Source organism: Argentina anserina, chromosome 7 (genome assembly GCF_933775445.1).
Source record: "Argentina anserina chromosome 7, drPotAnse1.1, whole genome shotgun sequence".
Classification (NCBI taxonomy): domain Eukaryota; kingdom Viridiplantae; phylum Streptophyta; class Magnoliopsida; order Rosales; family Rosaceae; genus Argentina; species Argentina anserina.
Genome location: NC_065878.1, coordinates 15,718,266 through 15,745,613, shown reverse-complemented (window position 1 = coordinate 15,745,613; position 27,348 = coordinate 15,718,266). Strand labels below are relative to the sequence as shown.

General features: G+C 37.9%; 3 protein-coding genes across 4 annotated transcripts; 1 reads left to right on the top strand and 2 right to left on the bottom strand.

Annotated features, from left to right (window-relative positions):
• Positions 1–6,323: 6,323 nt before the first annotated feature.
• On the bottom strand, positions 6,324–9,321 carry LOC126803099 (uncharacterized). Its single transcript, XM_050530851.1, has 2 exons — positions 8,526–9,321; positions 6,324–6,804 (listed from the first exon to the last, which is right to left on the bottom strand). Exons 1-2 carry the CDS (start codon positions 9,168–9,170, stop codon positions 6,643–6,645), a joined length of 807 nt encoding a protein of 268 aa, XP_050386808.1. The 5' UTR covers positions 9,171–9,321; the 3' UTR covers positions 6,324–6,642.
• A 1,917-nt stretch (positions 9,322–11,238) lies between these two features.
• Positions 11,239–13,439, top strand: LOC126803095 (cytochrome b561 and DOMON domain-containing protein At3g61750). Its single transcript, XM_050530848.1, has 4 exons — positions 11,239–11,712; positions 11,797–12,196; positions 12,459–12,745; positions 12,845–13,439. Exons 1-4 carry the CDS (start codon positions 11,473–11,475, stop codon positions 13,124–13,126), a joined length of 1,209 nt encoding a protein of 402 aa, XP_050386805.1. The 5' UTR covers positions 11,239–11,472; the 3' UTR covers positions 13,127–13,439.
• Positions 13,440–14,138: 699 nt separating this feature from the next.
• On the bottom strand, positions 14,139–26,911 carry LOC126803093 (protein REDUCED CHLOROPLAST COVERAGE 1). Of its 2 annotated transcripts, none has more exons than XM_050530845.1 (25): positions 26,676–26,911; positions 26,245–26,380; positions 26,066–26,127; positions 25,528–25,623; positions 24,087–24,159; positions 23,627–23,959; positions 23,469–23,536; positions 23,225–23,356; positions 23,089–23,130; positions 22,478–23,002; positions 22,205–22,362; positions 21,586–22,114; positions 21,417–21,479; positions 21,214–21,315; positions 20,469–20,786; positions 20,077–20,169; positions 19,865–19,966; positions 19,675–19,779; positions 19,297–19,430; positions 18,677–18,860; positions 17,893–18,024; positions 17,574–17,686; positions 17,227–17,314; positions 14,588–16,803; positions 14,139–14,477 (listed from the first exon to the last, which is right to left on the bottom strand). In XM_050530845.1, the coding sequence occupies exons 2-24, from the start codon at positions 26,306–26,308 to the stop codon at positions 14,755–14,757; spliced, it is 5,565 nt and encodes a 1,854-aa protein (XP_050386802.1). In that variant the 5' UTR covers positions 26,309–26,380; positions 26,676–26,911; the 3' UTR covers positions 14,139–14,477; positions 14,588–14,754. The 2 variants fall into 2 exon arrangements, with proteins under 2 accessions (XP_050386802.1, XP_050386803.1); XM_050530846.1 differs by having other exon boundaries at positions 25,528–25,620.
• Between the last annotated feature and the right edge of the window lie 437 nt (positions 26,912–27,348).

Below are 27,348 nucleotides of genomic sequence, written 5' to 3'. Positions count from 1 at the left end.
GAAAGTTACGATACAGTTAGAGCTCTAGTCTGTCTGCCTTAGTACTGCATGTGAGGTAACTGGTGGTTATCTGCTCATGGGTACTCAGATTGTTTTGGATGTTGGGTAACGGGTGGCTACCCAATATCGGCGGTGTATTACGAGAGGGGTAACAGATGTGTACCAGCGTTCTTGGTACCCGTATTATAAATGCATTTGGGTAACCAGAAGGGTTACTTAATTTCTCATGAGAGCTTCTTTTCATATTTCTTTGGGACAACCAGATGGGCCGTCCATTGACTCATGAGTGCATTTATATTTGTTTGATTTGTGGATTTTCGTATATACATTAATATGCGAGTTTTATTTTCATTTTACTCATACGAGCTGTAAAGCTTACCGGGTTTGTGTTTACAATCCCGGTGCACCAATTCGATGGTGTAGTGGATAACTCCGCAGGTGTGGATTAGCGGGAATTGACGGACCGCTCAGAGGACTTGAAGTTATTTATCTCCAGCTTGCGTGAGGATTTGGTGTGACTATCTTGTGAGGATTATACATTTCCAATTGTTATAATGCTGAATTATAAGTTTGGTTTGTAATAATTGGTTTTCTGAGTTGTATTGAGAACTCAGTGATGATCCGTTGTGCACGTTAAATGATTTCGATTTCATTGAGATTGTTTTGGTGTTCTAACGACTTTGAAATTTTGAGTTTTTAGGCTCGAAATTTTGGGGTCGTTACAGGAGTAGTCCAAATTCCACTCCTGCGTTCAACTTCGATGTAATAAGCAACTGAAGGTCGAGTTGAAAATCTAATTACATGAAGAAAATGCATTGCCCTAATTGTGCTCTTACCTACTCAGGGAAATACATATAACCTAAATTAGACACGTATATATATAATCACATACAGAAAAGTTACATGGGATCATGAAGGAGAAATATTGGTCGCGAACTCGCGATGATGTTCCTCTCTTAAATTAGCTAGGGTTTGAAGAACCCAAAATGATGAGACACAAAGTGGGTGGGCATAAAAAACAGAAATCTCGATACCGTCCCGAAATTCATAGAGACGGGACGAGACGGAGGTCTAAAAATATATGTCCCGTCCCGATTCCGTCTCGTTTCATAATAATGGGATGGGACGTGGGCCGAATAATTTATATCCCGCTTCGTCCCGTCTCGTCTCACTTTTAATGAAAACTTGAAAATTCTTATATATTTGTATTAAAATGAAACTAATTTATGTTCTTAATAACTCTAAAATTATATCAACTCAAATAATAATGGTAAATTATAATATTTTGAACATAATATGCATTTTTTTTGTTAAAATTTCATTATTAAATATTACTTTGTTAATAAAAAAGTAAAAATATAGGTTTTTATTTAACTTCATAGGAAGGTAGGAATTGTCTCGTCCCGTCCCGTCCCAACCGGGATTAATCCCGAGTGGGATGCATTCTTAAAAACCCTCGTCTCGTCCCGATCCTGTCCCGATTCAAAAGAGTGGGATGAGACGTGGGATGAGCCACGTCCCGTCCCGTGCACACCCCTAGTTTCAATTCATCTCTTTCGATTTACTTTCATCTTTGTCAGACAATGACCTCCATCTTGCTGTGAGAAAATGGGTTACAAAGGCGTGCTTACCTTGACCCTTTTTCGGAAAAAAAAAAATTTGTTCCTAAAGAACAGTACAAATTAGGGGTGGGCATAAAAAACAGAAATCCCGATCCCGTCCAGAAATTCATAGGGACGGGACGGGACGGAGGTCTAAAAATGTATGTCCCGTCCCGTTTCATAATAGTGGGATGAGACGTGTGACGAATAATTTATATCCCGCTTCGTCCCGTCTCGTCCCACTTTTAATGAAAACTTGAAAATTCTTATATATTTTGTATTAAAATGAAACTAATTTATGTTCTTAACAACTCTAAAATTATATCAACTCAAATAATAATGGTAAATTATAATATTTTGAACATAATATGCATTTTTTTGGTTAAAATTTCATTATTAAATGTTACTTTGTTAATGAAAAAGTAAAAATATAGGTTTTTATTTAACTTCATAGGAATGTGGGATTTGTCCCGTCCCGTCCCGATCTCGTCCCGATTCAAAAGAGTGAGATGTGACGTGGGATGAGTCACGTCCCGTTTCATCCCGTCCCGTGCCTCACCCCTAGTACAAATGACCATTCAACGGCAGAGTAAAAGTTTAATGTTGGGATGCACACTAATACCAGCGTTCATATTAGAGTAATTAAACCAGTTAGCAACGAAATAGTTGCATGTGATTTGGAGACAAGGTTACATTGTAACCATTGTTAGCATAACAAGTATTCTACTTAGTTGTCAAACAATGAGCATAAGTACACCTCGCGCCTGTCGATGTAACAATGTAACTATATATATGTTTCGGCTGAGATTTCTTTGAAAAAATTCAATTCAAGAAGAAACTTCCTCGAACTCCAACATTAATATGACTTTAATACAAACCTAAATACGACTTTTTATACATGCATTCGTACATTTGAAACTATTTTTAGTGGAAGTAGTGAAGCACTATGTAATGAGTTCTCTTAGATAGAACAAGATGTTCTACATTGTCAACGGAAAGAAATTCGATTATACAACAATATAATACAAATATACAATCGTCGTCTTGATCTACATAACAAAGCTTACTGTATCCACATTGCCTCCCAATCGCTTCAAGGTCCGAGTTGGATGGTAGCTAATAAAAAAGAGGTATATATACATGAAGCTTAGATCCCAGAAATTGAAGGTCATGCTGCATGCATGTAGCAGCATTAAGAGACTTTGGAGAGGGAGTGAAGCTCTTAATTAGCCCCTGCCATAGTATGTTTTGGTTCCATTTTCATTATGATGTTTTCCTTAATCTTGATTATGCTCTCTTCATTTGTTCCTTACATTAGAAAGGTTTAGTAAGGGTAAGGGTCATCATTTAGCGGTTGTTGTACGTCTACAACCATCTCAAGGCATTTTGAAGAATGGCACTATATATCTCAAGGCAAATGGACGGGTCTTAACTTGCCGCAGCGAATGGACATATGCAAGTTCTGGCAGCAAGCAGGCAATACGCAGCGGATAAGGTATGATTTGGAGCAAGAGGGCAGACCTTGTAGCCATTGTAACCATCAAACGCTTTTATACTACTATAGTCGGATAATATTGACGCACAAGCCAATATTGTAACAATGATACAATAGGGGATACCTATTGTATGAACCTAGGACTTGAGATAAGTAGGGGATAACTATGTTAGATGAGTTCTATGGTATACATTGTCACCCACGCCACCACGTTTCTCTTAAGTCCCATCTTATCTAGTTATATATATATATATATATATATATATATATATATATAACTAGATAAGATGGGACTTAAGAGAAACGTGGTGGCGTGGGTGACAATGTATACCATAGAACTCATATCTTCATACATATCTGGTTCCTAGTAGGTACTTCCTATACATTGAAAAAGACCTTCCGCTGCCAAATAGGGAGTAAAGCTCAGGAGGGAGTAGAGCTCACTCTCTGCCATAACGCAGCATATACCGATGGTTATATTAACTGTTCTTCCAAAATAGACGCCGGCGCGCCATAAAATATAGAAGCTATAGAACACAATAATATCGAGGCAACTGTTGTCAAATGTTTTGCCCGACAGTTTTGATGAGAATGTATATTACGAGTCTAAGAAATACAAAAACCCGAAAGTTACACTCAGATGAAAGTTCTAATCAAATTGAAAAAGACAAAGAATATTAGCCATGTAGACATATAAACCGGAATTTTAGATAGCATTATCGGCATAATCTACCAAATTTAGGCCGCCGGATACAGATGCTGAGAAGTACATTATCTACTAGTACTGCCTAATATACAGGAACGAAGTTTCCTCCATGACCTTTGTGGGAATTGATCTATCTTACACCAATAATTGTATCTATTTTGTATTCCACTTTTGCTTAAATGTTCGATTAAATGCTTCACTAAGACATTCTACAGCTCTTTCGAATTGATGTCGGGTCCACGTGTTTGCTCCTTGGATGTTAAACTGCAGTTTTCATCTCAACCATGATTATGAATGTGTAAATCGTTATTTTAGTTAATGAAGGTTTTGGTGTTTAGAGTTTAGAACATCGAACATCAAAGGTTTTCACTGATTGGCACCAAATATGCTGCGACCATAGCTAGTTAAAAAAACTAGACCAGGATCGGAGAACCATGCATATCAATTTGATCGAGTTGTTCCAAATTCCCAACTTTTAACTTGAGTTAATCTTAATTGTTCCACTTCCATACTTCCATCCATTGCTCAAGTACCATCAAGGTAGGTGACATTAATTTATACCAATTAGTGCTATACCTGGTTACATGTGTTTGTGAATTTTGTACTGTTCTTCAGGAACAATTTTTTTTTTCCGAAAAAGGGTCAAGGTAAGCACGCCTTTGTAACCCATTTTCTCACCGCAAGATGGAGGTCATTGTCTGACAAAGATGAAAGTAAATCGAAAGAGATGAATTGAAACTATGATTCAAGCTTGTTTATAATTACTTGATCAACATACGATTAATTACAAAGCTCAACAACACCCATATATATATATATATATTTTTTTTTCTCAAATAAAGAGGTCTTGAATAAGTTGGTGCGGATTTCTATTTTTGAATCACTTTTCGGTCAAATTTTCTCATCTTCACCATCTAGTATCTAGATAATATTGTGTAGATCATCTCTGCAAATTGTCGGCCAATTTGGTGATCGTTAAGATTCTCAAAATCGAAAAATAAATGGACGGACTGAATTCTGTCAAACATGAACCGTTCATATTTTTAACAGAAATATCCAATTTTTAGGGCTTAACGATCACCAAATTAGCTGAAATTTTACAGAGATAATATACACGATATTATTTAGATATTAGACGGTGTAAATGAGGAAATTTAATCAAAAATGGTGTAAAAATAGAAATCCGCACCAATTGAATAAATAAGGACCTCATTAGCCAAGAAACCTTGATATAATTACTAACATGAGACAAAGATTAATCAGCTAGGTAGACATAGTAACAAATCAATACCATACTCTACATCGGTAGTGAAGAACAAATAACAAGTGTTCTAGAAAAAAGCATTATCTCTAATACTAGATACAAGAACAATAACAAAGCCCTAGTTGGACCACAAGAATGTTCCCATAGCAAACTTCCTCTTCTGCTCAACATCTCCGATGACTTGAAGTCCATACTCTTTCAGCAGACAATCAAGCTTCCACTCCGGCATGGTCTCGTAGTCCGGCTTTTTGTACCTTGGATAGTGCAGAGGCATCTGAAAATAGCCACAACAGCTCCCTCGCTTGTGCTGGCCATTCGCTTTGCGTGTCATAGACGACACTGCTTCCATGCCGCCTCCGCACGTAGACTGATTGCCTTGTTGATATAGCTAACTCCTTTGCTTCTCTATTTCTCTCTGAATTTCTACAAGTGCAGAATTTGGTTTGTAGGTATTTATAGACAGTGAAAGCCTAGCAGTATAAGGAATTGCGTTGGTGTGATCACCTTTGTCCAGGCTGTACAATAACTAAAATCAACATTAACAAATAAAAATAACTTACCAAATTCATCAAGGAATAGTGAAAATTTGGAAGGTGAGTATATACCTGAGCTTTCTCCAGTTGTACAACATGTAAGACAATGGTAATGCGAAAAGGAAAACACACCTAGTAAAGGGCAAAAGAAAGGAATGAAAGAGGTTCTACTTGGTATATACCATTTTATTTGATGCGAGAATAGAATTCTTGGAGAGTAAGTTTAACCTTTTGACCGCAGAAAAAGGGTTTCTGGCGTTTTGATATACTAACCTAATTTTCAGACCAAAAAAAAAAGATATACTAACCTAATTTTAAGGTAGAGCTCGTCAACGGACCGGATCGAACCTTAGTAAATTTAAATAAGTAGTGGGTCGGGCTGGGCCGGATATTTTTCACAAATATAAATATCCAAGCCCGCTCATCTAAAACGGGCATTGAGGGCTTTAGCGGGCCGGGCTCGGCCTTGCGCCTAGTATTAGAAAAAAATAACACTCTTATTTAAGGGTTTAGAACAATAAAAGAATTATTAGAAAACATTCTAAAAAAAAGTCACAAATAAATTCTAGTTTCGAAATATTGTCAATCGACACCAATAGATGTGATTGATATATATATATTTAGAGACCATGTAACAATTCTAACTTGAACGAGACCAACCAAAGGCTATTCTAGAAAGCAATACACAGTTCTTGTGGCCTAGATAAGTGAACTTCATGCCACATAGGCACATATACAGTTCTACACTAATTTTTTCTCAGCCTTTTCGGGTTAACTCTACAACTATGAAATTTGGCTTCAAGAGATACAAATATAAAACATAAGGGTCCTGAAATTTGTTTCATTCATGGACTGAAGTATAGTCCCCTGATACTTATATACATTTCCAAAATCAGTGGTTAACTTGGAAATGAGCAAAAGAGCATTCTTGTATCAATTTCTTTCCCATTCAAACTTCATGTTACAGTAGAATCTAGACAGGTCTAATGGTGTGTGTCAACACAATGTTGACCAAAATCAACAGCAACGTATTGTGAGATTGTTTAAGCAGCTACCAAGCTACTCTGGCAACAAACACAAGCGACCACAATGCCGAGGACAGCTCCAGCAAGTACCTGGGATGGGGTGTGACCAAGGAGTTCCTTGAGCTTCTTTTGGCTGATCGGATGCCCTTGGAATAAGTACTCTACAACTATATTCAGCACCTGCGTTAAAGCAGTAGCAAGTCCATATAAGAAAATCAATGTTTAACATTGGCAAATTAAAGAGAGAGACAGAACGGGTGCAGAATAAACACAAAACAGAAAAGTGGAGATTGCAACTAAAGCGTACGGGAACTACAAAATGAGCATGCATACATATTGACATGCAGAAGTTACAAGCCACTTGCATACATATTAAGATATTTAAATTGAATCACAATCAACCTGGGATGAGAAGTAAATCCAGAAAAGACTTCGGTGCAGTTAGACAGTGTCCTTCCAATTTTAGAAACTCTGAGCTGATACCAACTTAATTTGTCTTTGCTATGTTCAGGTTCTCAAAAGTCACAACAGGATATTTCCCCAGTTATTAGATGGGAGAAAATGAGGGTTTATTCATAGGGACCTATAAGCTGTATGAGTTCAGAATCCGGCAAAGAAAGTGGATAGAAGAGGCACAATGGCATAACTAGAGAAGTGAACCATGAATTCTAACACTCCCTAATAAAAGAAATCATATGTTCTCTGACATACTATAATGTGCAAAAAAAGCTTGACGAGTGCCCCAGGTTAGAAGAACACCTAAATTCCTCAAATAACTGAAATTGGGACTGAGAAGGCCATAACCTTGCATGAACAGGTTCAAGAAGGAAAAAAACAAATGAAAGAGATGAATGGTCAGGGTGTGCTTTGGAGCTGATATTCCATGAAATAGCTCATTCTCTTTCACGAGTTAGACGATATTGAATGAACATAGACAGACAATATAACCAGATGAATAGCCACCACACTAACACAACATCATTACCTTCAAAACCCAATAATTAGGATCAAGGTGATGATTGCATCCCTAAACCTTCAAACACGATATTCCATGAAATAGCTCATTCTCTTTCACGAGTTAGACGATATTGAATGAACATAGACAGACAATATAACCAGATGAATAGCCACCACACTAACACAACATCATTACCTTCAAAACCCAATAATTAGGATCAAGGTGATGATTGCATCCCTAAACCTTCAAACACGATAATCAGGGTATTTGTAAGTCTGTCCAGTGTCCACCTTGCCAGTTGTCCACTTTACATCAAGTTCCTAACTTGTTGTTGAACCAACGGGTGAAGTACTGCCATTAAGACTAGGTAATTATAAAATCCCCTGACTGAACCTTACGGTTTACTCCATCCATTTCACATACTCTCATATTCTTTCATAGAATTCAGTAACTTGGTGGTTGCAGGACTCCAGAATACATTAATCAAAGCTACTCCAGTATTACACTAATCAATCATACCAACAATTTTTAATCAAAGCTACTACTGTACCTCATTGAACATCACAAACAGGGTTTACCGTCCCACTAAGCAGGGATGAATCTATCACAAAACGGTACAAATCCCCTCTCCAACCTCTAAAACTATAACACAGTACATATCTTTTAACTATGAAACAGGCATTTTACACCCTACCAATCTTCAAATGCAAGTGCAAACTAAACAAGTAAGTCCATTTCGCTTACACACCACCGAAAATTGGATTTCAATAGCAAGTTCGATTAAATAATCTAGATTAGCAAAACCACTAACTTACATATATTCTACTAACAACCTATAACATAGTCATAGCACAATAATGAAACAACAAGTAATGAAACATTGCCAAAACCAAAACCAAACAGATAAAACCAGAACAAACAAAAACAGCAAATAGCTACTCACCTCAGCTTGCATGCCAGCATGTCTCCTAACCCCAATAGCATCATACATAACAATGAGACTAAACCCCAAACAAACCGGAAACAACGAATCCGCAACACCATGACAAAGCGCCACAGAGGTCGTCAAAGCCGTACACAGAGCCGAATGAGACGAAGGCATTCCTCCAGAAGCACACAGTATCCTCAAATCCCACTTCTTCTCCACAAAGAAATTCAACACCACTTTCATCGACTGCGCCACAAACCAAGCAAACATGCCGGACACAAATGTCGGATTCGCAGCCAACTGCGCCACAAAAGGACTAATCTTTACCTTGGCAGTAGTTGTCACACTCATTAAAGCTATCCCAATCCCATTGTTCTGTAAGAAGCTAAAACCCCGACTCCCTGAAGCCCATTTCCGGGTCCCTGAAGAAGCTAAAACCCTGAGGCTCTGGAGGACAGGGACCAAAACCCAGATAGGGTTTAAGGGGAACTTGCGGAAAGACAAGGGCTTTGGCCATCTTGAGTTCCTGGGGTTCGAGTTTGGTCTGTGAGAGAAACAAACCAAAGACTTTCTGAGATTGTTGAAGTGGGAAGTGAAGGGTTTTGTGTGTGGGTTTAAGGAGCTGAGAATGAAAGGGCGGTTAGTTATGATAGAGTCCATGAGAAGGCTTGAGCTTCTGTCAGCATTTCAGAGAGAACAACAAATTGGTGTAGGCTGGCTTTGAACTTTGAAGTGGAAACTGAGAAGAGTGTCGTGCCTTTCTGTTTATATGAGATGGGGATTTGTGGCAGAGAAATAAGGATTTGGCGTTACTTAAACGAATTTGAGATGGAGCAACTGATTGAGCAAGGAATATGCTAGAGGCTCCGAGTAGCTATATACTATGCTTTTTTGGATAGTTTAGGGGAATTGAGATGTGCATTATCCCCCAATTCTTCGTCCACTAGCATACTTTGATAATGGCATTACTCACGTTAGGGGGATTTGAATGCGCAATCTATGTGTGTGTAAAATATCGTAAAATATTAAATGTGGGTGAGCGAGATTCAGATTTTGTAATATATCTATTAAGACTATCTATTTAAAGCGTCAATTATTCATTATATATAAATAATGTAACCGTCGTATAAAAGTATGGCTATGACGTTAGAGGGTAGGATTTCCCTTGGTGTGTATTAGTTGAAAGGTACACCGCTGAGTCTAAGGCCTGAAACTTTCACATCAAGTCCTTCCCAAGAATTGTCAATTATTTCTTTTTATTGTGTTTTTGTTTTATTTCGTTTTTGCTGGACTCAAGTTTTTTTTGGTTTTTTGGTTTTTTTCCTTCGTAGTTTTGTAGGTAATAATGAGCTTATTTCTTGTAGTGAAGCTTGTGTCTACCTGACCTAACAATATTTGGTCATGGTTGGCTTATGTCTAATGAAGTTATTCATTATTCTCAAAAAAAAAAAAAAGGGCTATGTGAAAACTAGTTAATTTCAATTTTTATGAAAGAGATGATAAAACTACTAGCTTTAGCGATTAACATTCTGAGCTCAAGACGCACTAATCAAAGTTGGCATAAGCCTGTGAATTGGTTTTTGGTGTGTTTGACGATGCATATTGACATATTGTTACCGTGTGTTTAACGATGCATTTGGTTTAATCAAAATTTTAAGCTCTTTGCATTTGTTTTAGAATGTGTTTAACGCTGCTATAACTCGACTTCATACAACCGAAAGCCCCCAGATTTATTAGAAATGAGGGCCTTGCTTGGTCTTGATTTACTGATGGTTCCCTCATCCCTCATCCCAGTACTTAAGACTTGAAAAGACCTTTTAAGCCACCCTTCTAATTCCTCCTAGGTTGTACTTGTTCGCAATAATGTTCACTCGGTGGGTAATTAGTCAAAGAAACTGTGCTCAATCACTCTTCGATGAAAACCAGAGGGTTTGTTTTTTTTTTCTCGGTTAAGAAAAAAAAAACAAATTACAGACTAAAACCTCAACTGCAGCCCCCATCAAACAAATCGAAGTTGAAGGCTGAATGAGGTTGAATCAGGAAGCTTGAGACCGCAACGCATCCTTCATATGTGTTCCTTCAATTTACTTGCTTGATCAAACTTTAGCCAGCTTACCCTGCCTTGCATCAGTTGCATGGCATATGTGCCATTATGCCAACTATTATTGTCATCATATTTAGTACATGACTTGTATCAAAGTCTCGATTTAACTCTTATGTATTGCTTAGAAACTCATCAACAATCATTGTGCATGTGAAATGTGAAAAATGTTTAATGGGACTAAAGTCTGGCTTCTACAATTCAATTACATTTCATTCTCCATATAGAAGAGAGACTATATATATGTTGTATTCCTTTCTTTTTCGATTGGGTCATACTGATGGTGTTTTTGTTCCAATCAAAGATTTGGAGATACGATATCGCTATTACTCTAGTTTAAAGGGTCTGGAAGGTTACATTTCCTTGTCCAATCTATCTACTCTAAATCTGCTTCCCTCTGTTTGAGCTAAGATGTTAAAGTAAAGACTTCATTATGGTATCTTGTAATACACAGCAAGTCAACTTCAAAGCTTCATCACGCATCCATCTATCATTACATGGCCCTCAAATTATTCTTTGTTTTTTTTTTTGGTTGATTTAAATGCATTTCCAAATAATGACAGTGTATCAAGTAATTGGAAGGTGATGATTTCTCTCCTAATAATCTAAAAGAGTACATATACTGGTAAGGGCTTTGTTTGCAAGAATTGGCGGGAATTATTCATCAGCAACCACCTGGAACAAACCCCACCGAGTCCACCACCACCAACCATGCCAATATTACTTCAATCCCAAGAGACTAAAACCTCTCAACCTCCAGAATATGCCTTCTCTTTCACAAATTACAACCCACTTTGTTCATGATCTGTGTTACCTCTTGTCTAAGCCTAAGATCTCATACCAACATTTCAAGTTTTTGTAATGGCGAATTCCGGGAAATGGATTTTGGTTTTGAGGTTATATACTCTTCTCCTTTTCTTGGAGGCCAAGGTTTTTTCTTTGGGTGGTGATGAAGGTAATGTTCAGGGTGGTAATGGTCTAGAAGGGTCTGGTGGAGTATCAGAGCTTTGTGCTAATGATCTGGCTAGTTTCATGCCACCACCGTATGGTAACTCATCAGATATAGTCTGCAGGCCTATTTGGAACACATTTGTTTTGAGGGTATGCCTTTTCCAATTCTACAAGTTTCCCTTATATTTTCTTGTTATGTTAATTAATCTATAAGTTGATCACTTTTTGTTGCAGTACACCCAAACTGAAGATCATGTAATGAACATTATATTATCTGCTGTGTACACTACTGGGTGGGTAGGAATTGGATTTTCTAGAGATGGATTGATGGTTGGTTCAAGTGCCATAGTGGGATGGATCAATAGAAAAGGCCAAGCAAGAATTAAGCAATACTATTTGCAAGGTTCAAAGTCTTCACAAGTCATACCAGACAAGGGTGAATTGCCACTTACTGGTATTCCTGCTACTGTTGTGCTTCATGGCCCTAGGATTTACTTGGCATTCCAGTTGAAGTTCCAAGCTCGTCTTGCTCGGCAACCAATTATCTTGGCTGTTGGAAGCGGCTACCCCAAGCACAACAACCACTTAACAGTACACGACGATAAAACCACCATCAAGTTCGACTTCTCTGCAGGTTTTGTTCATCAGAATCATTTGTGTTCACGTCTGGTTTCCTTGCACTTCTATATGATAAGATCTTCGGCTTCTTCCGTTCTTTAAGAATAGTTTTGGGTTGGATCTTCTAATGTACTAATCTGCATTTTGTGGTCACACATGTGAGATATCACAAATCTAGAATTTTGCATTAGATCAGACACATGCAAATGCATTCTTATTAGCAGTAAAATGCTGGATATACATTGTTGGTTTGTTCTCTAAGCTTAAAAGTTTTACAGGTTCTGCATCTGAGGCACCAAGTGATTTTAAGCAGATGAAGAAGAACCATGGAATATTGGCTATATTTGGATGGGGTCTAATCCTTCCTTTGGGGGCAATTGTCCCAAGATACTTCAAGCACAAGGACCCTTTGTGGTACTATCTTCATTCAATTATTCAATTTGTGGGATTCGTCATTGGACTTGCAGCAGTGGTACTTGGACAACAACTCTATACTAAAATAGGAGCCGATTTCCATACACATAGAGGAATTGGAATCTTTGTTCTTGTGCTTAGTATCCTTCAGGTTAGTCCTCACACTTATATCCACTTCATATATAGTTATTATTACTATTTCCATGAAATTAAGCTGATCACTTCGAGTTTGTGACCATTGTACTTCCAGATATTGGCATTTTTTCTAAGACCAAGCAAGGATGCAAAGATTAGAAGGTACTGGAATTGGTACCACCACTGGTTTGGGAGGCTTGCAGTCTTCTTCGCAGCTGTGAACATAGTTCTGGGGATCAAGATTGGAGCTGCAGGCATTGAATGGAAGATTAGTTATGGATTCTTTCTCAGCTTAATTCTTATTGCGGTCATTGTATTAGAAGCTTTAGCAAGAATGAGAAGGACAGAAACTAAGGATACTATTCCTCCAAACTTCCAAATGAATTCGGTTCCATAAGCGACATTCGTACTCCTTGAAAAGGTCTCTGCAGAATTCAGTTATTCCTTTGTGGTACAAAGCAGGATGAGAAATGATTCCAGGCTTAGTATCTAAGACAAAATTCAACTTGCTTTCTTCAACACTGTGAGAAAGGCCAAGACAGAAAGTTGTATTACAATCCTTTCGTGTTCTTTTTTTGGGTGAACTAACTTTATATTGATACTTGGTAGTTGACTGTATAGCTTGATGTTGTGTTCCTGAAGCTAACATGTGTTTTGAGATGTCATAAAAGGATGTATGTTTGAGGCTTTGAGCATTTGTGCTTCTCTAATCAGTTGATGCAAGAGATTTTTTTTTTTTTTGGTCAATAGTTGATGCAACAGATTGGAATTTGATTTTATGGCCATCTAGATGACTTTCCTTGCTCCAAGTTCTTATGCTAACAACATGTAATTTTCTTCAAGAATCAATTGATATAGTCTATTAACATTAAACTATCAAGTCAATTGTTTTTAAGGGGAGTATCAAGTCAATTTATAAATTTATATAATTATCAAAAGGGATTTTTGTGTAAAAGGCCAAGTCAGAGTTATATATCAATTCTTTTGTGTTCTTTCTTTTGGGTAAACGAATGCTACTTGGTAGTGGTAGGTGACTAATATAGCTGGATGTTGTGCTCCTTAAAGCTAACATTAGGATGTATGGATTGTGCATTTGTGCAGATCAGCTTCTTTAATCATATAGCAATTTCCTAGTTCGCAAAGGCTTGTCGATTTGATATGAAATCAAATTCCTTTTGTTTTGGAACGGGGGTAGCTATGACAGAGCAGCTCCGACCAGACTAATAAAGATGGCCAGAGCTTCGATACACTAGTGTTTTCATGTAACCTTAACCAATACGGCAATACTTGACGGAAGATTGTGGCTCCACATTAATCTCAGTTCAAAATGATCGAAGGAAATGGATGGGGTAGATAAACACTGAATGTCTTGAACAACTTTAATTCTAAGATGAGCGGAATACAAACGGTAAGTACAGTCGAACTTCAAGGGCAATGGCTTTACAAGAATCAAAACATCACTGAGTGCAACACAACAATGATTCACTGAAAACTAGTGTTAATACTCGGTCTAAAATGGGAGGAATGGTGACAAAGAATAATCAAGTCATGTACAATTAATCCAAATTAAAAATAAAAATCTCATTTATTTTAACCAAAAATAGCCAATATGAGCTTTAAATGCGCTGTGGTTCCAAGTTCCAACATCCAGAATAACAAAATTTCCTTACAATGTGATGAACCAAAATTTTCACCCCATAAGCTCTTCCCACTGAAGTTCCAACAGAAATAAGCTTCATATAGTAAACCTGCACATCACAATTCATATAATACATTTGATCAGGAAAGCAAAAGTTTGCCTATTAAATTTAGAATGAGAAGAACAAATTGCTACAAAATACTTCGTCAGAGCACTGACCTGAACTCTTACGCCAATCTATGAGTAGAATAGCACAAGGTTGTGAATGTAAGAGCCAAGGGATCAACTAAATCATGTCCCTTCTGCATATAATTGAAAAGAAGATTTTAATCTTTTTTTCTCAAAAGTCCTGCTACACCCGATTAGTAACAAAAACAAACTAGGGACTATGTAGCAGTAGCTGTGCAGTTTTCACTTGATGCAAAGCTGATGGGTTTGGAAGCATCGTTCCCCCTGACCACCCTGTTATATATGACTTTGAAGGACTGTGAGCCATATGGTCGACTGAGCAAACTTACTGGCATTCTCAAAGTCTGCTTGCGGTTTCTTCGGCCCCTTATCAAAATGCTGAAGGTTTTCTCTCCATCAGTCGTCCCTTCAGCACCACTTCCAACTTTTCCATTTTGGTTGACACATGATTTGTTCTGAGCATTTTCAACCCCACAAAGATCTGGACACACTTCCTTGACACTTTCAATTGGATTACACGTTGCCTCTGATGTTAAAAGGTCTGCCTCTTTCTTACTATCCTCCACATTATCAATGTCCACTGGCAGAACTGGAGCAGAATCATCATTCTGAATTTTTGACTCCAAGGGAGGGGGATCAGAGAGTGGCTCAACAACAGGTGCTGGGGCAGAGAATTCCATTGGATGGCAACCATGCCAAACTGTTGTAGGGACAAACTCAGATACATTAGGGTTCACATTACACTGCCATGTGAAATGATTCGGATGAAACGCACTTGTAACCGGAAAGGTACTGGTTCGTACAACTTGGGGTTGATTGTAAGGAGGAGGGAACATAAATGGCAATGGCTGTATTATGTTTGGGGTAGCAGGGGGAGAAGGGTAAGGATGATGAGGAGAAGAGCACATGGGATTACCCGTAGGTAAGACAGCAGCCCCTGGGTGAATATTCAGGTTTACTGACCAAGGTGCAATAGTTGGGATAGGTCCCGGACCAGAAGGTATAGCAATGTTCATGGGAACCGGAGCAGCACGAATGGATGGTGAGGGATTGAATGGAGCTGCCGATGCAGATAATTTTTTATTTGGCAATCCCCGACTATCAACTGCATTAACAAGAGAGGATGCTTCCAAAGCATCTACTCCTTGCAAAGTGGAGATGGAATCATGCATTTCAGAAGTGTTTGATGGATTATTCTCGCACAGTCCCTCCTTCACAGAATCGATGGATTTTGGCAGTCCATCTACTAATACTTTATCCACTGCTGCTTCGTGAAACTTAAGAGCACTGGACCCAAGTTCATCCACAGTCCCAAATACCAGTGAAGTGTTATCTTCCTTCACTTCAGGTGATTTAATATCTTCTTTCTTCTCAACAGGTTCAGTATGCTCTCGTAATGCATCTGTTGAAACCAATACACAATCCTTCTTTTCTTCGAGCATAGTTTTGAGAACAGCTATCTTTGGGTTGGAATCTCCTCTGATTTCAATTATTTCGTCTCCTTGTGTTTGGATACCATGCTCATGATTATCTGAAATGCCATTCTGAGGGAGAACAGTTTGCATTTTAGCAATACTACCTGGTGGAGCCAATGCTACTTCCTTGTATGAAGGAGACTTTCCAAGACTGACTATAGAACTTTTTACTGGACCACCATGCGGGGAAACATTTGGACTGACTTCTGATGTGGAACTCAAACTTTCTGCTGCATCGACTTTGGTGGACAAAGGCATAGACTTGACTCTGTATGCAATGGCTTTTACTATTCTCCGTCCAAACTTGGTACCTTGGGAGGAATTCGCAATCTGATTTTCTGTAAAACTTCCGTGTGATGTCGGCCTTTTCTTTAGAAGATAATACCTACTGTTTTGGTTGGTATTCTTCACCGAAGGGTAATCTGTGACAGTATCTACATATTTCTTCTGGTAACTATAGACCTTCCCAATAGCTGCCCGCCGCTGCTTTACACGACGCCCATATGAACCCACTGATCTAGGCCTTTGAACAGGTTGCCAGTCATCTTCCCCTTCAACATGTGTTTCTGAATAGACCATATTTGAACTTTCCACAGGAATCTCTTCTACAACATGCTGGGGTTCAACCGATTCACGGATGTTTTCTTGGATGGGTTCTGTTTTATCTGTCCGTTCAAGTGTATTTTCTTCATCTGAGGCCTCTTTTGTGGTTTCCTTAGAAGAGTTGTCAGAACTTGCTGAGGTGATCGTTTGATAGGATTTTTCCTTCAACTGCACAGAAAATTAAAATAGTTTAATAAGGTACATTACAAAGAAATAATATTCCATTTCAGGAGATGAGGTACTTTTCATTTGGTTTCAAGGCCAAAAGAGAAATTTTCATGTTTATAAAAAAAAAAGGAAAAAAAAAAGGTTCCATAATGTAAACTGGAATACTGATACTCTTTCTTCCCTAAACTGATAGGCTGTCAAATATAGCTTGCCATCAATGTACTTTATTGATGCAGTTCAAAAACCACTTCTATCAGTTTGATGGTAACCAATACGTCATACTGTCTGGACCAATTTGCAGATTCTATCCTCAATAGGCCATATTGGTAGCAAGAAACTGATTGAAGTTATTCAATTGCACCTAGGATGTGTATAAAAGTGACAAATAAAGCCAAATATAAAATGGTCAGGACTCCAACGTACCTTTGTTATGTAGGTTTTCCTCTTCATTGACGCATCTCTTCCTTTAGCATCATGAGTGGGGTTGATGTAATCTAGCAAATCTGATACACTGCCAATTTTGTGAAAACAGAAAATATCTTAATATTTAGTCATAAAACATAAAAAAAAAAATTAAATCAGTGCGAGATACATATTTAATTACATTAAAGTCCAATTTAGTGATCAATTATTAGTTTCAGTCCATGTATTTGTCTCAACTTAGGTAAACGGATAACTGATTATTCCAACAGTGTGGAGAAGCTGAAAGTAGATTATAAGAACTCGAGTGATTTCATGAAATTCCATTATATCAGTTCTTGCTAACAAACCTTAAGTGGCCTTTGCTGGCTATAGATGCATCTGGCTTTCGAGTCCCATTTCTTGCAGCTTCTTGCTGTTCAAAAGCCTTGGACTCAAAATATTCAAGCCAGGCAGCAGCATCCTGCAAGATATGCTCAAAACAATTAGTGTCCCAGTTAAAGGGAAAAGACTTTAATCAAGACACGAAGGTCTTAGAAGTTTTTATCTTTCGACACTATAGATGGGATGTCCAAATGTCTTAAAAAGAAATACTTTAGATCAGCCATCTGAGATAATAATACTTGAATAAAAGTAATTAAAAAACCTAGGAAGAGATGAGAGAAATACTTGTGTACGTAGATCATCTGGTCCAAGCTTTGCTCGCAGAATTTGCAATGTTGTTTGCTCATGCTGAACACTTAGAGGATATGCTTCCATCAATGAGAGTGCAATTGCAATAGCATGGTAACTAGCCGCAGTCTGGAAAGTTTAACTTTCAGATGGTTTCATTCTTGAATAAAAAGCCATATATAAAACTTAACATTTATAGATACACGATATGGAAGGTACATTTGTAAGTACATAAGGGATTATGGCGCAATGTTTCACGCGTGATTTACTTACTACAACCTAAGTCCCCTCATTTTATTCCAGTAAATGCCTAGAGATCTAGCATCTGACCTATAATATTGGGCTAGCTAAAACTTATCGTATGTAATATGGTTAATAGTTATAAATAATGACTTTAATACGTCCTAAGAAAAAACTCCTAACAATCAATTTGGTTGCCGTTACTATAACTGGCATGAACATGAGATGAGGAACTATAGGAAAGACAAAACCAAAATCACACTTCCAATATACAATTTAAACTATTACTTGAAACAACCCTCTAGCCCATCTGTAAAAACATTTACATAATTATATTCCCATCCACAAAGCAAAACAATGAAGACTCTAGGTTATCACAACTATACAATACTGCTAGTCCTTTTCACTTGTGATATCTGGGTATCAACTAAAAGCTTTAAGAACATATCACTAATAATATGAATAACAAAATTCTAGCTTCATCATAAATTATATATAAGAAAATATTTATGAGAAACAAAAGACATAAACAAAAAGAAACCTGGATATGGTCTGGGCCGAGTAACTTCTGATTACACTTCAAAGCCTTGTGTAGATATCTGAGGGCAACATGTACATTTCCCAGGCCTTCTTCCATCATAGCCACATTGATGTATGTGGCAGCAGTGTTCGGATGAGATGGTCCACATGTGAGGTGCAAGAGATACAGGGCACGTTTTACATATCTGAATCAGAGAAAAGGAACAATTCTTAGCTTTTATTCACAGGAAAAGTATATCAGAAGCACATCAATATCAGTGAATAAACATGCTGCGCACCATGCTATGAATCTTACATTAATGTTTCTCACCCTATTATGTTTTTCTTTGTAAATTGAAAAAATTTCACAAAGTAAGACAAACCCTTTTGATACTATATACTCAGATTGACAATTCCATACGTTAAAGAGATCATGATGCCAAAATATAGTCAAGTAAACCATTTTCTAGGGTTCAAAATGATATGACATACAATGAACATGAGTTTGAACCAATAAGATTGTGACTTGGAGAAAGGCAGAAAGCAACCCGTTGTCAGTCATGCAAAAAAATATTACCCAAACCATATAAGGTTCGAGACACTCCATACGAAGAGAAAACTTTGAACAAGCAAAAACCATACTTGAGAGCCAGCTCGGTATGTTGAAGTCTGTAATAGAATACAGCAAGATCCCCATAACTCTTCATAGTGTCTGGATGGTCAAGCCCTAATTCTCTCTCATTGATATCCAGAGCCTTTTGCTGATAAATTGTAGCCTGTAATTTTTATAATAAATAGTTGGTCATCTTGGCAAGAAGTATTTGTAAGAGAAAGAGAAACATGATGTTCTTTCAATTAAGAAGCACAAGCTGTTCCTATAACCCTTAACAGTAAAAATATACAAGTACATCATATGAATGATGATACAAATCTAATGAGTGTGTTATCGGCCAGAGATTGAATCAGAAATATAACAGTTTAGCGTCAGACATGTTCGCCAACACAAGGATAGCAACATACCTGATTAAAATCTCCAGTGTGATACAAAACTACAGCAAGGAGGCTGTAAGCTCCTGCTGTCATTCGATGATATGGACCACAAACTGCTACCAACTTTGCAAGAGCCTGGATATGCCAAGAAAGTAAAGTCTGTCACAAACTACAATTAACAATTAAAAAATAAAAAATAAACTCTTAAAGCACCACATACCTTAGTACCATATGCAACTGCATCTTCAAGTTTTCCCTTATCTAAGGCTGTTTTTGATGACTCCAGCAGTTGCCTACCATCTGCGGAAGAGCATGCAGCTTGCTGAAAAGATACATAAGACATATTAATATCAAACAAAATGAACACACTCAAAATTGAACAAGAATTAGAAAATAAATTGATGATTCTAATATTTGATGCCCAATCATCACCTTATGTACTGGAACTAAGCTGACAATATCAGAACTCTGAAATGGATATGGAGACTCCATATCAAAATCTCGTGGAACCATCTCAATGCCCACCTACAATATATTTGTATACAATCAGATAAGAGAGAAGAAAATGTCAGCTTTAATATATTTGTATACAAGTATCAAGATATTGAATGTGACATGAAGAGCATTTGTATAATTTAACCCTCCTACAATAATAATACAGATATCACTGCATTCGTAGGAAAGGAAGCAGGAAGGAGACTGCTTTTGATGCAAATAAGTATTTGCAAGTATGACCCTTGAATAATTACAGAATGAATTTCCACAACATTGTTAACATACGCAGGGCATCTAGAATCTGCTATATGTTGACTGTTGCTACATACCTTATGACACAGTCCGCGTAAAATTGCAAATCGCCTCACATCATTATAGTTGAAGCCACTAACATCCCATCCATATCTCTTTCGTAAGAATACATCCAGCCATCTCCACACGAGGGAATGCACGTTGGAAGACTTATTAAAATCTTCACTTTCTGCATCCCCCAACATGAGATTCAATGCAGCAGCAATCGACACAGCCAATTTCTCAGTACTTTTAACAGCAGAAATCACTGCCTGAAGTATGTGCTTAAAAGCTCGCACTATCATCTCATGAATGCAAAGGGACTGCACATGTGATAGCTTATCTGACAGCTTGACCTAGAAAGACAACAAAAGGCAATTGTCATTCAATAAAAAACCACTGTGCAGAGTTCAACATATCATCTTAACATATTTAGAATTTAAGAAATTTGCAGTATGGATGTGAGAGGTAGTGCGATTGATGGCCCTAGTGAAACGAGCATATTTTAAATGTTATAGTTCAATTTTTTGGAAAAAAAATAGTAGCTTGTTAACATTGTGCAACAGTCACAAATCAATAGCTGACGTGTCTTGAAGAAACTATCATTCTCGTTATGTTTCTTTAAACTATCATTTAAGGAACAACAAGAAGAAGTTCAGAAGGAATGGATCATATGCAACAAGTTTAAGGACACAAGAAGTTACTGGGTATATAAATTCTATAAAACATAAAAGCAGAAAGCCATAAGTTAGAAAAGATAGAAAAAAAGAAAAGAGGTCTTACAACTTGCCCAAGAGAACGCATCCGAAGACCTCTAGTATGCATGAAATCAGTCAAAGTTCGACCATCAACTGGTGAAAGTTCCAATGAACCAAAATCGGCTACCTGCATTTTACAAGAAATTTTAGAAACATGAATCTTCATATACTTACAAACAAGATTACAAGGGGACAAGAATTATCAATCATATAATAATTTCTCTTTACCAGTTTTGGAAGAGCAACTTCAGCATAATACTTCTGAGATAAGTCAATCAGTTCTGGCATAGACTGTCAAGCACAAGGTACATTACATTTATATACGCAACAAAAAAAAAGTATTCAAAATATATAAATAATATGCATACGGCCTCTAGTGATACATAAGATGTATCACCTTGCAATGAAGTCCGGTTTCTGATTCTTTTAGTCGAGCAAAGGCTGCATCAGACAGCATCTCTGTCAGCACAAGCTCATTATCCCTAGCACTGGTTTCAACCTTTGAATCCACAATACCTATAGCATTTTCTACTTCCCCCACAACACCATCTGCATGCAACTTTGAGCTATCAGACTGGCCTTTGATATTGAGTCCCTCTGATTTCTTCTTCGTGTTCTTAAGAGATCTGAGAGGTGTCCCAAGTCCCTCGACCTTCATCTCATTCTTAGGCTTCTCACCCAATGGTTTCTTATCCTTGTCTGTATTTTTTTGGTCTTGCAAGTGCTGTATCCAGCAAGCTCCCAGTTCCCATCTCACAAAACTATCACAATCTGGCTCCTCTTTGTCCAGCTTAGCAAGACTTTCTTCTAACAGATTCTCTACAAAAGCGCAGGAAGCAGAAAGCTCTTCATGTTCCAGACCTTGCCCATGTGATGCTACTTTATTCTGCTCTGAAGGTGTATTCGTGTGAAGTAATAATCTCAAACTGCAAGATTCAAGACACTAGTTAGGATCAATTAACAAAACTTTGCGGCTAATGGTTGATAGCTTTACATAATGACTCGTTAATGAGTACCTGTTAATATTAAGGGCATTAGCACCACCTTCACGTTGATCAAGGAGGTCCATGCTTTGTGATGGAGAATTGACTTTCTTAGTTTCTTTCCCCTCAACTTTCACAACTGCAATGTAACCACAGTATCGGACATTGACAACACCTAAAGTGGTGACATCCTGCACATATGTTAATCAAGAATTATCACAAATGAACCAAGTTAACCAGAGATAAAAGAACACTACAGCCCTAGAGAAAGTAAGACAGACACCACTATTCCAGACAAAAACTCACATGTGCAGCAGTGTTCTCGTCAGCAGTGATCCCTTTCAGAAGGTTTCGCTGTGCTAGATTCTTTTTATCCACTCCAGTTGCCTGAATTCCATCAATCTTAGTATCTACCTTACAGCTTGCATTGTTAACATCCTTTGTTACTGTCACATTCAGGTCCCCTACTCTCTTACTATAAAGAACATCACTGTTTGCAGCTGAACAAGTCAAATCCGGCTTTGACATCACATGCTGCACGGCTTTAATGGCTCTAAAAATGGAAACGTCGACAAATAGGCTGTGAAGAAGGAATGCCTTCCTATCTCGAACCTGCCTCTCCTCTGCCGTCTTGCAAGGCATAGACGCAATATACCAAAACTCATTAGCCCAAGGAATCAGATCAAATTGCCCATCTCTTCCTAGACCCCCTCCATTTCCTCCCCAAGCTTCGTCCTCCACAGGGAGAGCAGGAAAACCCGAAGGAGACTGCCCTGCAACCGGCGGTACAAGCCACGTGTTTGCTCGAAAGCCGTAGGGAAGATTCCCAAACTGCAAACAACCAAAGAAACCTAATCAATCGCAAAAACACACAAGCCAAGACCACAACAATAAAATTAAGCACAACAATAGTCTACCTTATTACGCTCCGAAAATGCTTTCATCAGATCATCATAAGCCTAAAAGAGCAAGACAAACACACACACACAATCAATACGCAATTGCAAAGCTGATACACATTGAACATTTCTAAGCAGAATTCGCGAAACCAACATTGTCGAAAGCTCTACTGAGCTGGCGTAGCAAATCGACGAGGTTATGACACAGAACGCGCTGCTTTCCTACACTATAGAAGCCCTTCCGGCAAGCCTCAACCAGCAGAACCTTCCCATTGCAAAGCTTCACCTGTCCAATTTCCACCAAATCACATCAAATTTTCAACACACAAAAACTTTCAGACCTAAAACAAAATCGAATGCTTAATCGTAATTAATGACATTGTAAACGAAGATCTTACTTCAAGAGAATAGAGGTGATCTTCTGCCGAAATCTCATCGACTTGTCGTTTCGTCACTCTTCTGATAACTGCAGCATTTCCCCGGCGCAAACAAAATTACAATACTATCCCTGAGTCTGAGGAGAGAGAGAGAGAGAGAGAGAGAGAGAGAGGCTTACATTGCAGAGGAGGAGTGAGGTGAGCGAGCGAGAAGAAGTCGTAGAAAGAGCCGAGCTTGAGGCAAGAGTGGCTCAGCTCAGCGTCCGAGTCCACCGCCACGTCACGCTTATCAGAACCGGCAGAGGCTTGAGGCTTGGCCGCGGCGGAGGATTTCTTGGCGGAGTTATCCGGCGCGTTTTTACCGGAGACGGCTGCGGGAGAGGCGTCGGGCTTGAGGGTTTGGTCCTTCGCCGGAAGAGGCGGCGACGGTGACGCGCCGAAGCTCGTCGTGCAGGCAACGATGTCCAGCACGCGCCGCACGTGCGCGGTGGCGCGCTCTTCATCATAGTCCTCTGAGGAAAATTTTAAACAGTGAGCTTTATCAAGGGAAGAGGAAGAATAAGAAGCAGAATCAACGGCGCCGTTTAGCTCATTAAAAGATAAAGCTAAAACGACGTCGGATTTGGTTAGACGATCTACCTTCGACCAAGGTGAGGACGCATGGCTTGAGTGCGGAGACGTCCACCGTATCTTTCAAACGTTTGCCTCTTACCTGTAACGGACGACAATGATTTTATGGTCGCTTTGACTTGAATATTTAAATAAGGGGTTGCAGGATACGTGACGTTTGCTTTTACGATGCTACAAAAGAGCCACGTCACGAGGAACATCATACAGCCAAATTTAACATTGAGATGAGGACGATTCTTTGAAGCCAAATGCGCCATGAATATAAAATCTTGATTTAAAATTTTAAATCGTCTGAAGTTAACAAAAATCTACGATACGCGGAAGCTTTACCGTAGGTCCGATTTTTACTTCGAAATCGGAACCAAAAACGTCCAAAAAGCATTCGAAAGCACGGCTGAAACACTCCCGAAAAAGAAAGTTTTGAAAGCGATGTAGAAGTGCGAGGGTTGTTGGGTTTTTATAGTTTCCTTCTCTCTTTTTCGGCTCTAACATAAATCATTTTTTAAAAATATTTATATTTTAAGGACTCGATACTTCATGAAGATAAATCAAAATCTAGAATTGAATAAAAACCCAAAAAACATACAGTTGAAGCCTCGTTCAAGCAGGTTGAATGAGATTTGAGGATTTGTTTGAGTTTTTAGTTTTTTGTGAGACAACAAGAGCATATAATATTTTAGAAAAGTTTGATTTGGAGCAAGATAATGATTGAAACTAGACGAGTGAAAAATCAATGTTGTATATTTTAGAGCTAGACTAGGATGAAGCCAAAGAGAGAGCACAAAATCATTCAGCTTTAGAGCGAGCCGCTCATTGCAAAATGTAGATACATATTTTTTTTTATTCCATATACTTTTTCAGTGTGATTGGAGAGATCGTCATATGTATGATGGATTGACTGAGAGGTGATACGCATCATTTGTGGTTAGCTACACTACTAATATCATGTTAGTTATTGAAGTGTTTTTGTTGTTTATTTTAGGTCATAACAAAATGTTTATTGAGTTCTTTTTCTATCATATTGTTCATATATAATGTTAGTAATTAATTTGTTGTTTTATATAATATATTTTTAGATATAAATATATATTATTTTAGTATGACGCTTCCACAACGTACCCATTTTTTAAAAAAAAATTAAAAATCGCTTCCACGTACCCACACCTGATCCCATGCAGCTTAGACAAATATCCATATTTTTTTAAATACTCTATTCAGTGATGTTTACAACTAAGTTATCGATTTTTTTTATCGTGATTGATATGTGTGACAATTTTAGTTGTTAGACAATTTCACTGAAGACTTATTTAGTGATGAGATATCTTGTACAACATGCAATTTCCTCACATCAAATCATGAATAATTACAAGTCCACCTTTCTTAAATCCTCACAAGACAAATAAAAATTGAAGAAATGATAATATTAACAATGTGGGTTACGGAAAACTACCTCATGAGATAGTGAGAAATTGGTGATGTTACAAGTTTCGGTGTTCACCGATAATAGTTGGCGGACGTCGATGATCCTATCCGTCGATATTCCCTGCTAAAAACTGAAGAGTTACTCAACACATATGCTTAAAAATCCAAAAGCATCGACTAAGAAGAGCCGAGGATTGGCCTTCAGAATCAGAATATGGCATTTAATTTGCTCATGTAAACTTGCCAAAAGCAATAACAATAACTCAATAAGGGCAAGAAGACCACATTCATTTAGTGCTTGGCACGAGCCTTGTTTAGCTTCTATTATGGAAGTTGGTGTCGTATAGTTTGGACTCTGGAGGGGTAACAACATGGTCCAAACCTACCAAGAACTAATTTTGACACTATATGCTATATTTGTGCATTAGAACAATCAAACACCATGTAACCCGAATCAATTATCTTATCAGAAACCAGGAGAAAAATGAGAGGCTGTCAAAATTGACTGAAATATAACGAAGAGTACAAGTGTTTAACTGATTTAATTAACACAAATTATCAATTACCTTTAAAACAACACTGCTTTCATCTGGAAGGTTCACAGTGATGTCCATCACAACAGGAAGAACTGCAAAGTGATTAAATAAAACAGCAACTTAATTAATTAATGTAAAAAATTTTGATTAAATTATGAAACAAACTTGGTGTTAAATTAACAAATAAGAGCGAAAAAACTAATTGATACCCTTCTCTTCCTTCTTCTTCTTCTCTCCAACTTTGCCCTTTCCACGACTGTTTCTGGGTGCCATTTTCAGCTTTCTTGTTTCAAATGAGCTTAAGCTTGAAGCCGCTTAATTACACTCCCAAATAGCTATCTGAAACTGTTTTAGCATAATCAATCTCAATTAGCAATAGTACAGTACCGCAAGGAGAAAGATAAGGTTCATAGAGCACAAGCCATATTCAAAAAGTGCTTCTACTTTAAACAAAAGCTCAGTAGGATAAAAGTCAGAAAATAACCCAGTACCAACCACAGACTAGTAAAACATATTTCTCAAATTAAAAGTAGCTGAATTGAAGGGGAAATGGAAAAGAGAGCAGTAAACATAGCAGAGGCCCTCTGAAAATGGAAACAGAGTATTCATGACAAGACTCAGGAGCCATAGTAATGATTACCTAAGTGACTGGGAACTATTGGACGAGAGAAAAGAGAAAGCCTTTATTGCACTATCTGAATGAAGTTGAAAGATATATGTATGTAAGAAGCAGAGAGCAATAAATAGGTATGAGGTACTGAGCTACTGAGCTGCACCAACCATAGAGAAAACCATAGCTTGTTATGGAGAAGCTAGGATATGCATGAATGAAGGATAAGGACCTGTCTAGGTTTCTAAGAGTTTTGTGAGCTTCAGAGAGTCTGGATAATGGGAGAAGCTAGGATGCAATATAACAATGAAGAGGAAGAAGGAAGAGATGAGATGGGTGTGATAAGGAAGGAAGGGTTGAGATTTAACAGTCAGAAGCACACATTTGGCCTTTTATGCCCAAATTTTTTTGTCTGCTTTATACAGAGTATTGAGAGTAATTAGTATTCTGGCTTTTATAGAGAGTGGGATGCCATTTTTTTTAATTTTTCCCTCTAAATTCCATGGATTTTATTCTGAATAATTTGGTCTTCAAATAATGGAAAAAGAAAAGGGTTTGGCAAATCTTTGGCTCCTGCTTTGCACCAGCTAGGTTGTACAGTTGTTCATAAGGTTGTGAGAAAAAATTGTGGGCCCCCACTGACTTGCTAGTGGGTCCACTTGGACATGGGATCATTGGATGGATGATATCACACACTGTAAAT

Excerpts from the sequence above, each read along its gene's own strand:
- LOC126803093 (XM_050530845.1), bottom strand. The coding sequence starts at position 26,308 with ATGGCACCCAGAAACAGTCGTGGAAAGGGCAAAGTTGGAGAGAAGAAG. Across the intron at positions 19,780-19,864 it reads CAGTTGCATATGGTACTAAG|GCTCTTGCAAAGTTGGTAGC; the intron begins GTATGTGGTGCT and ends TGGCATATCCAG. Across the intron at positions 16,804-17,226 it reads GGAAAACCTACATAACAAAG|TTGAAGGAAAAATCCTATCA; the intron begins GTACGTTGGAGT and ends TTTTCTGTGCAG.
- LOC126803099 (XM_050530851.1), bottom strand. The coding sequence starts at position 9,170 with ATGGACTCTATCATAACTAACCGCCCTTTCATTCTCAGCTCCTTAAAC. Across the intron at positions 6,805-8,525 it reads ATGCTGGCATGCAAGCTGAG|GTGCTGAATATAGTTGTAGA; the intron begins GTGAGTAGCTAT and ends GCTTTAACGCAG.
- LOC126803095 (XM_050530848.1), top strand. The coding sequence starts at position 11,473 with ATGGCGAATTCCGGGAAATGGATTTTGGTTTTGAGGTTATATACTCTT. Across the intron at positions 11,713-11,796 it reads GGAACACATTTGTTTTGAGG|TACACCCAAACTGAAGATCA; the intron begins GTATGCCTTTTC and ends TTTTTGTTGCAG. Across the intron at positions 12,197-12,458 it reads CAAGTTCGACTTCTCTGCAG|GTTCTGCATCTGAGGCACCA; the intron begins GTTTTGTTCATC and ends AAAGTTTTACAG.